General features: G+C 46.7%; 1 protein-coding gene across 2 annotated transcripts in view; it reads left to right on the forward strand.

Annotated features, from left to right (window-relative positions):
* The window catches only part of PBX3 (PBX homeobox 3), a 205,816-nt gene extending 198,669 nt beyond the window's left edge, over window positions 1-7,147 (forward strand). Inside the window, exons 6-9 of one of the 2 annotated variants that reach the window (XM_028107887.2) lie at window positions 435-600; window positions 1,861-1,973; window positions 2,760-2,849; window positions 5,608-7,147. In XM_028107887.2, coding sequence (XP_027963688.1) covers window positions 435-600; window positions 1,861-1,973; window positions 2,760-2,849; window positions 5,608-5,700 — 462 coding nt within the window. In that variant the 3' untranslated portion in view covers window positions 5,701-7,147. The remainder of the gene's footprint in view (window positions 1-434; window positions 601-1,860; window positions 1,974-2,759; window positions 2,850-5,607) is intronic. The other variant, XM_028107888.2, reaches the window with a different exon arrangement.
* The last annotated feature ends 3,433 nt before the right edge of the window (window positions 7,148-10,580 follow it).

The following is a 10,580-nucleotide window of genomic DNA, read 5'->3' on the forward strand; positions in this document are numbered from 1 at the left end:
CCAAACATGATTCTACTGTCCAACTGCCAAAATGGTTCCAGACCCAAAAAAGAAGTCATTCCTTCACAAAAACTTATTATTTATCTAACTTAACAAATGTTCCCTTTAGTTTTTCAGCTACTTTTAGGGGGACTGATCACCTATATATTGGTATATACCAACCAGTATATACTTTTTATGAACAGCGCTCCCATCCTTTTTAGTGTTACTGTGACTAACTGCAAAAAGTGGTGTTACTCTGAGTGCCAAGGTTTGCAAAAAGCAAAAGCGAACCCCGAAAACCATGATGTGTGATCCACAGGATGTGATTGCAAGCTAAGAACTGAGTGTCTTCCAAGGTGCCCCCTTGGTGTCCCACAGTTACTATTGGAAGGTTGACTCTTTTTCCCCCTTTGACCTCTCTTCCCCTTCACTCATGTCCCTGTGATTTGTAGGTATCCAACTGGTTTGGCAACAAACGAATCAGGTACAAGAAGAATATTGGCAAGTTTCAGGAAGAAGCCAACCTCTATGCCGCAAAGACAGCCGTGACGGCCGCGCATGCGGTAGCCGCCGCAGTGCAGAACAACCAGACCAATTCGCCCACCACGCCAAATTCTGGTGCGTACTGGCCACTCGCTCCCTGCTCGGCTCAGGCAGCCTTGTGCCACAAAACCCGGTCCCACAGGCCAGGACGCAGGAGCCAGACTGAGAACCCAGTGGAGTTATAAAGGAAGATTTATATTAAAACGAGGGCTTATTCCAGGGCCTGGATGGCCAGAGTCCGTAAACCCACTCTTCATAATGAGTGCTACTCACTACCTGTAGATTCAGAAGCCTTTATTTACACTTCATAGTGGTTGTTAATTCAGCAAGTATGCCAAGCGCTATCACTAATAATTACTTTAACTATATTGTTCCAGCTATCATTTTAAGGTCCATAGTAGTCTGTCAAAGAATGAAGGAAATAGCAGAAGTGGGAAGGTGACCTGTTGCTGTGCGTAATGAAGCTAGAAAGCTGGGGTACAGCAGTGCTTTCTACCTAATGTGGCTGTAGACTCCAGTCTGCTGTCCTTCTTGGCATTTCTTTAGCGCCTGTGCGGACTCGGTAGGTGGTTAGCCGTGAGGGGTGTGGTACCTAACACGTGGGTGCAGTATCTGCAATACTGTGGTGCATTTGGGCCACATTTTATGCGACATTTGTGATGGAGTTAGGAACTAAACATCTAAAATGACAGGGACCTTGAGTAACCGTGAACAATGTGCAGCTAGTCCAGGCACATGGACTCAGGAAGCAATTCAAGGCACTTTCTAAGGGGATCTTTTACATAGATCTTTAGAAGTTCAGAAAGTGAGGGATTTTTGTTTCTTTGTTTTGTTGTCTTTCTCCCCTCCCCAGCTCTCCCCCATCGCCTCCCTTGCCCGGGACCCCTCACTCCCTGTTCTTTTTAATGAAACACGAACTGATGAAAGTTAGGTAGAAGGTATGGCTAAGAAAGAGCTTCAGAAAAATGTTTATTCCCCACAGAGTTGCCACCATGGCAGTTAATGACAGTGAAGAGCTCATTTAATGACCAAGTCCTAGAGAGAAACGCAGACCAGGGGGTGGCTCCAGGCCAGCTGCTGGGTGTTTTTCTGTTTACTTTGATCTCCTCTTTGTTTCTTATTTGGGCTTCCCCATTGGTAGGACTTTCCTAGCTGCAAAATGAATCACAGGACCTACGTCTTTGGAGTTACTCTCCATCTTCTTAGATCTGGAAATGCTTTATGTTGTACACAACCTTTCCCTTCTGCACCTTTTCTCCTCTCCCTGCCTCTAGGTCTTTGAGGATTATGTGTGTAGCTCTCTGTTATTCAGCTACTTAACTCTTTCCTTTCCAGGTTCTTCTGGTTCTTTTAACCTCCCAAATTCTGGGGACATGTTCATGAACATGCAGAGTCTGAATGGGGATTCTTACCAAGGGTCCCAAGTCGGAGCCAATGTGCAATCACAGGTAGGAGAAATGCCCCAACCGGGGCCTTTCTGGCAGGGTAGGGTTTGGGCTCAAAACTCCATACTCTTACCCCATGGAAGTGGTCTGCACATCCATGCAGAACCTGTGCTGGGTGCTTCCAAATGTGACCCATCTGCCCCACCATTTAATTTAATGAGAAGTCAAGTGAACAGTGACTTTTGATGATTCAAACCTGATAAACTTTGTGAATGCATTCGGCTCTGGCTTGAGCTCATGGAGAGGGTTGGGTGCATCTTACTTTTATAACAATAGCAACAACAACAAATTGTGTGTGCTAGTGTATGTATGGTTTAAAAACATATTACTATTTCATTTATGAAATTTTAAAAGTCAGAATTAAAAAAAAAACCTGAGTTCTTAAAGTATATTTTCTCATCCTCTTAATTGAGAGCAACTACTTGTGTTTATGTGTTTAGGGGTGTGTATGTGTGTGTGTGTCTGTGTGAGAGAGAGAGAGAGAGAGATCGATCCAGTATACATATTTATAAGTAGTTTTCACCCACAGCCACACACATTTTGTTCATGTAGATGGAAAGTTTGCATTGCCATGAAGATGTTATTGTTGGGCTGGCATGAAAAACAAAGATGTGTGAGTTTAAATATGCAAAGAATTGTTGAAATTCTGCCAGTCACATTTGATTGATAAATTTGTCTCATTGAAGATGCTAAACCCTTGTGGCACACATAATTCAAATTGTTTCCTTTTGTAAATGATGATGTTTTAATAGATTTAGGATGATGAATTTTGTTTCGTCTCACTTCTAGGTGGATACCCTCCGTCATGTTATCAATCAGACGGGAGGCTACAGTGATGGCCTTGGAGGAAACTCACTGTACAGTCCACATAACTTAAATGTGAGTACCCTGGGGAACCAGATTCGAAGAGCTGTAGGAACAGCATCAGGTAAACAGTGACTAATAAATAAACGAATGGCCATTTGACTTGACTTCTCAGCTTGTTGGCAGGTGGGGAAGGCAGCATTTTTACTGCACTTTCATTTTATGAACCTAAACACTTGATGTTACCCAGATGCCCTTAGAAGTCCTCACAGATGCCCAGAGTGGCTGGCATGCTGTCGGTAATAGGGACTCAAATGTCAGCCTTTTAAGATGCCATCTCCTACTGGTTGTGCTGTGTTCCAGGGAGATGGTAAAAAGCAGGTCATTTATCTTAGAATCAAGCAGTAGGAAACATTCCCAAACACAGCCCAAGTGAAGGGGACAACCTTGGAGGGCCCCAGACAGATCAACAGACCAAACTAAACAAAGAATTCTGTTCCTAAGAGCAATCTGGCTGCATTGTCCATGTGGGATGCAAAACATGTTCAGCACTTTTAGTGGCCTCTCAATTTTCTTTTTAATTATGGAGGAAATCATTTTAGCTGTGTAACCAATTCACCAAAACTTTACTTTTACCCCACACTGACATGGCTGGACAATGGCAGAACGCACAGGTCTGGAAAGGGAGCTGGGGCGGGTGGAGCGGGGGGTCGGGTCATCAGGGTCGAGCTGGGGAGGGCAGCGGTGGACAGGATCTGGGGTTCCAGACGTAGGAGGAAATGAACTGCCCAAAGCGTGGTGGTGGAGTCAGGAGGAAAGTGGGCAAAATCCTCCCATTTTAGGGCCTTGGCTTGCTGTGAGAGTAAATATTAATGATTGAAAAAGTGATTGAGGATGTTCAATTGTAAAGGGAAGAAAGGACCATTAAATACTCAAATCTTTTACATTTGAAATGTCAAATCTTTCTTTTGGGGTTTATAAATAACTCATAATAACCCACAACAAACCATATAAAAAGCCTTTTAGTTGCATTTCTCCTTTTTCATTTAAGTGTTTTGAAATGCTTCAGAGAATGTGCGATATCCTTATCAACATGATAAAATATGAAACTGTGATTGCCTGCAGCATTTTACAGACATGAATTCCATCTTCACTGATGAGGCTTGATAAGGCGCTGTTGTATAATACAGTGCATAATCTCAAACCACCAGAGGAAGGATTAATTTATTTTGAAAAAAAGAATGCTTGCTGACAACCTCTCCTCCAGCTGCCACGCTGGGTAAAAATATTGTACATTTGTTGTTTATAAATTCGGATAAAAGAGGAATGATGTTTACTTCAGATGGAATATCTTTAGACTTGTATCTGTGTAAGAGTTTTTCTTTTTCTAAGTAGATTTTCATACCTGAGGGGTAAAAACAGCTTACCGTTTAGATAGAGAAGAGTATGCCTTAGAGCTCCACTAGCACACGTGAGCATATCACCGTCCAGCCTGCACAACCGAGGCTTTGGAAATGCATCGCCATGGCGTTATCTTTCTCCCAGCCAGAATTTGATACACCTCAAGCCTGGAAAATCCTTTTCCCTTGGCTCGGCTCTGGTCATCTCTGCCGGGTCATTTGGCCCCCCCCCCCTCCCTTTCTTTTGGTCCTAGAGGGAGGAAAGGTGCCGTCCAGGCAGCACGGAGCAGTCAATCAGAAGACAGGGCACTCTCCAAGAACAGTGACCATGGGAGAAAGGGACAAGCCCACCAAGCACAAAGCTCACCCAATAGCTGTATCCAGGCTGGGACTCAAGGCGGAGTTCCCACGGCCCTAGGGGCACAGGCCTCCGAGAAGACATGTTAAATGGATTCACAGAAGAAGTCGCGGATGGAGGTGAAGGAGACAGGGGGACCTCGCGCCCCACCCCAACACTGTTGTGGGGACAGCGTAGCAGGAGGCTGGTCTGAGCCGCAAGCACCGGGTGTCAGCCAGCTCCCCCTCGCCTCCTCTCCAGAAAGGCCCGCCCCGTCACTTCCACTCAGTGTTCCCCAACTCACAAGCCCAGCACCTCCCTCTTCTTGACTGACATAAAAATATGTAGCGACAAGCTGTCTGCCACAGCAGAAATCTGATCAGACATTGATTTCAGCAATTGCCTCTATGGGCCGAGACATAAAGCGAATTTGTTTCTGAGCACTGTTACTGCCGAGGCAGGTCTGAGGCAGGAAGGGCCAGCGGCGTGTGAAGAGCGGTGGCAACATCCCAGATAGGAGCTCCAGTTAGCGGTAATTGGAGTACAGATTTGAATAGCGTGCCTCTCCACAGTTCATGCATTTTCATTCCGGAAGATGCTATTTGGAGGGAAATTCTGGCCTTCATTTTCCAAGGGTTACAGTAGCAGGCTGCCAGGCGTGTGTGGATAGAGGGTGGGCAGCTTCTTCTCTATGGAAATGAGGATTAAGCCGGGCTGAAGTTTATACTTCGTGGAGCCCAAGGTCTGGCTGAGGCATCGCATTGAGCTTCTCCACTGCTCCCTTCTTAAAAGATTTCTTTCTGAGTCACTTTATTTTTACAGCAAATCAAAGGCCAAGCCGCGTGCCAGCTTGAGGCTCACTGAAGGCCTCCTTCAGCGAGCTGATTTATTGCCAAGACTTTACTTGGTGGGATGGATTTGTTTTACATGCATTTAATCCCACTTTAACACATGCTTCAAACTCCTGCCAAAGTGGGTTTAGAAAATACATTTTGCTAATGTAGCTTTGCTCTCACGTTGTCAGCTGGGTATTTTAAATTGGGGAGTAGAATTAATATGGAGACGTGCACCCGTTGAACTGTGTTTCTCCTTTCAGGCTAATGGAGGCTGGCAGGACGCAACAACTCCATCTTCTGTGACTTCGCCTACAGAAGGCCCAGGAAGCGTGCACTCTGATACCTCTAACTAATCTCTGGCAACACTTTTCCCTGAGCTGACATGCCTTGATAAGTGCATTCAGAGCAATAGGAGGAAAAGGAAAGCGTTTTTGTAGCCCACCATCTACAGCTTTACTGTAAAACCTTGTCTTATTAGAGAACTTGGTAAATCAGTTTTTTAAGGAATCATAATCATTTGTATTTATACTTAAAAACACACAATGTTAAAAAAGCACTTTATCCAATTAGGCCAAGATTTAACATTGTTGACAGTCCTGTAGCTATTTTATCATAATTTATTATCAATATTTTACATTAATGGTCTCACAGTTGCCAATTACTTGGCCTTAAGGGTAAAAAGTACAATGTATGCTAAACCTCAATCGTTAGAGCAGATGCAAAGATTCACCTCACCTAAATTGAATTTCTTGCATATTTCCATCGCAGACTTTGATTGTCTTTCTTTCATATCGCTAATGGGGTTGGAATAAAGGAGCTGTTTGGCTATCTCTGTTAACGATGGTTTGTTTAAGAATCTTCCTGGTCACGTTTGTGTTTCGATCTCTTATGTTATAATTAGATCAGAGACTGGTAGCATCTTTTCTCTCTCTGAGTCCAGAGTCTGCTCGGTAATTAAATTATGGATCCAGATTGTTCTGAGAGATGAAGAATACTTGCTGCTGATAGAGGTGAACACGAGATCCATTTGGGGTTGTACGGTGTGCGCTGGGTGCTGCACGGGCTTGTCAAGGTTTGCTACGTCCTCTGGGCATCCACAGGGGCCCTGATCTCTGGAGTGTTGTACATAGTGTAGCAAAAGAGTATTTATACATCTCACCAATCAAAACACAGCTTTATTACCTCATGCGAACTCATACAAACCAATAGAATTTCAACATGTTCTGTAGCTTAGAGTGCTCACTTACTACCTCTGAACAATACTCACGCTGTAGTTTGTCTCTTTCTTACCTTTTTGCATCTTGTAATTAACTCTTTGTTTCCCTTCATAAAATGTAATGTACATTGTAATCTTTTAAAAGAAAAAAAAAATCAGGGTTGCCTTTGCAACTTTTAAAAAACCGAGAGTGGAAACATTGGGTCTTCAATGAACACAGGATCAGTAGAACTGTTGTAAATACTGAGAAAGCATTTTGAATGTTCTTCATCTTGTTACTAATCCATGCAAAAAAGAAAAAAAGAAAAAAAAGCGGCGCCGATTGTGATGCATTCAGAGTCCAGTATTCGGTACTGTATATTTCACCCTGTGCGCTGGGGCCCCCTCTCCTTCCTCTCTTTTTGTATTGTATGCGATTCTGAAACTGATTGAGTCATGAAAATAATTTGTGGCGGTGATTCTAATGTATTAAAAATGTTTCGTGTTCCTTTCTAACTGGATTACACCCTGGATTGAAAAAGTCTTCCTCGTGGTAGCTCTATGTAGTTTCAAACATGAATAAACTTTTTGCTTTCATGATTAAATGTTGCAATGTCTTAACTCTGCTACCACGGGAACCCGCCAGGGCAGGCAGCGCAGGAAAGCCTGCCCGGAAGCAGGCCGGGGCGTGTCAAAGTGGGACCGTCACAGAGGAACTTGGAAATGACAGGGAAGCAGGTGATGGAGGAAGAGTCCCTACCGACGGACTGCTTTCTCTGTGCGCGATCCTGGCCAGCTCCTGGACCGTTGCTACGTGTCCTCCCTTGATCCCCGTGTTCTAAGAACTCCACAAGGAAGGTATTACCCCGCTGGCAGACATTAGGAAAGTAAAGCTCATGAAAGTTAAGCGAATGCCACAAGGTCACAGAGTTGGGACAACAAGGGGCCACACTTTGAACCCGGGTCTCTCTGCCCCAGGAGCTCACACTCTCCTGATCTGATGATGCCTCTGGCACTTGTTAGATGGAAAGACCCTTTTGTCATTTATTGAAAGAATAACCAGTCTTGTCACCTTCACTTCGTTTCAGGGCTTAGGGAGAGATACATTGTTTTTGTTTTATTAAAATAGCTAGGAGTCCCATATGTTTACATACACCTTTGTCATGAATACCTAAATCTATACAACAGAAGAAGTGGATAGCAGGTAGTTGGCCTGTTTACTATATCTCAAGGAAATTGACTCAGGAAATCAGATTAATGTTAATCAGTTGCAGCAAATTGTCTATGATAAATACAACTTTCACTATTTTGGTTGGTAGAGCCAGGCAAAACAAGGTCTAGGGCCACCATTCCCATTAATCTTGAGGTGGTTATACCGTGAGAGTAAACTTTATAAAATAGATTGCCCTCCAAAGCTGTCCTCCCTCATGTGGGCTCTCAGCCTGTCTGTAGGAATCTCTCCCGTGGCTAAGTAGTTATTTGCATGATTCAATTAGCTTATGGGTCAGCCTTTCTTATCTTTGTACATAAAACAATCTCTATGCTATGTGGTTTTGCAAAAATATCCTGTGGAAACCTGACATGTGTGCACACAAATACATCTTCTTTGATATCCAGAAACACACACTTCCTAAGAAGCATCTCAGCTTTTATGTCAGGCCAGTCTGGTATGGTTGAGAGGTACATACCAGTGCTTGTTGGAGATTCTCGAGCAGACGAGCAACCCTTGAAGGAAATAGGTGAGCCTGAGGCTTTATTCTGGGGGGGGCCTAAATTAAGATGCCAGTCTCTTTCCTATGTGCTGGGTGAGGAGCACTCACATGTTTCCCTTCTTTGCTCTTCATGCCTTCGTAGGGGGGCAGAAGCATCTTCATAGGGAAGGAAACGGGCACGGCATGGGCCCTAGGTTTCTTATGTTTCACTCCAAATTGGGTGAAATATATTCATCTGATGGATTTTCGTCAGGTAACCTTTTCTTGGTCAAGCAATGGATTAGGGGTTGGACCCAGAGATGAATGAAATCAGGCGCTCGCCCTTGAGAAGCCAAGATCCTGGGCCTGGGCCTTGTTCAGATAGCAAACGCTCATGCGGGTATTGGAAAGGTTGGTAGGTTTCTGAACCCCAAGAGTGGAGAAATGAGGATCCCACAACCTGATTATTGACAAGATCAAAGAACATAACAGCAGTCAATTGAAGAAAATCACACCCAATCACAGACTAAGGGGCCTGTCCATGCATATAATACAGTAAGGTGCCCACGAGCACAGGTGTGCTCAGGTGAGAATACACGTATGTTCAAGAGTTTCTGGAGCCTAAATGCCTGAGCAGCTAATGCTGGACAGGGATCAGCCGTGTGCACAGCGGCGCATGAGCCGTGTGGCCTTGCAAACAAAGTTAGAGCTTCCCTGTAACCCCAGACTGAGCAGCGGCCTGTGCCATTCCCTGGCCAGAAGTGGGGGCGAGAGAGCAGTGTTCTAGAGGAGGGCCCTTCTGGTGTGGACGAGTCTCCCACGTAGAGACTGTTTTAGGCGTGAAAGATGTGTCGGTGCCATGAGCCCGGGGCCCTCGCTGGGCTGACAGCTGCAGTTTATCTAGCACCTCCTGCAGACCGGCCCTTGGCCAGGTGCTTTCTGTATAGTATCCCATTTAATGCCCACAGAGCCCCACGTGCCAGGCAATCTGAGGCTCCACGAGGTACCACCACCTGTCCACGATCTCCCACAGAGCTGGAGGTGGCCCTGTGAGAGCCCCACGTGACCCCTCCCAGCAGCCACTTGCAGCGGGACAGAGAGAGGCTCCTGTGAACCTGGGCCACCAGCCTCCAGGGGGAGGTCCCTTCTCGGGGACAAGGTGAGTCATCTACCTCCACCCGTCAGAGCTTGCAACTCTCCCACCTGTGCCTCCATTGCCCAGGCCACCTGAGTATGTGTGTCCTGCGGTGTGTACAAGATGTGTGTCACAGGCTCTAGGTGGTCCTATCTATGGACCACAGGGTTGGGCACGAGGGACAGGAAGAGCCACATACTGGGGCTCAGCTGGGCCTGGCACCATAACTAATGGAGGCAAGCAGACCCGGGAGGGCAGCCGTCATGATGAATGAGAAGTGCTGAGCACGGGGCCTGGGGCATGTGTCCCGCACGTTCTTCTGTTACCAGCAGAGTCCCACCTGTGCCCCGTGGGTGCGTGCAGGTCCCAGGCACTGTCCAGCTTAGCTCCAGCCCCTGGCCGCTTAGCCCACGGCCCACACAGCCAGTCGGGGTGAGCAGGTCTCCAACCCCACTCTGGGTCTGCCTCCCACCAACTGTGTGACCTCGGACGAGGGACGTCACCTTTTGAGTCCGAGTTTCCTTGTTCTCTCTTCTTGGAACATTGTTGCCGTACCCTGTCTCCCTGATGGAGGCCCATCCTTTAAGGCTGAACCCAGACCACTGTGCCCTCTGACAGAGCCAGGCTCCAGGCTCGGCATCCCCTACTGGATGTCCAGGCAGGGACCTCAGGAAGAGAGGGTTAGGAGGACGGGGGGTGGGGGTGCGCAGCTTCAGGGAAGGGTGGACCAGGCAAGGGACAAGCATGTGCAGAGACCAGGGGGCACGGCGAGCAAAGCTGTCAGAGAAGCGACGAGAAGGCTTGCTCTCTTGCTCCCCAGGCTCGCTCTCCCAACCCTCACAGCAGCCTTGTGAGCAAGCCCGGCTATCACCTCCACTTTGTAGAAAAGGAAACTGAAGCCACTCGGCCAAAGACACACACAGCTGGAACACCAGTCTGGGTGTGCCTCAAACCAAAAGTCACATTTTTAGCCCTTTGTGCCTGGCTGTCTTATCAAAGTATCTCTTTCTGATGCAATGGACGGTCACCGTTGGTGAGCCTGACTTGGGAACTGAGCAGAGACGGAGACAGGTGCCACCACCACCCCCCATCAGAGCCATGGGCTCCTGTCCCCCTGGGGTCCCAGGGACACCTTCAGGAAGACTGCTGCGTCCACAAGCACCTCAGGACAACAAATGGCCAGCACTTCATCCCCGCTGGGCCTGGCGACCC

Source organism: Eumetopias jubatus, unplaced genomic scaffold, assembly GCF_037043125.1.
Source record: "Eumetopias jubatus isolate StellerSeaLion01/CBP00866 unplaced genomic scaffold, mEumJub1_p1.0 scaffold_15, whole genome shotgun sequence".
NCBI lineage: Eukaryota > Metazoa > Chordata > Mammalia > Carnivora > Otariidae > Eumetopias > Eumetopias jubatus.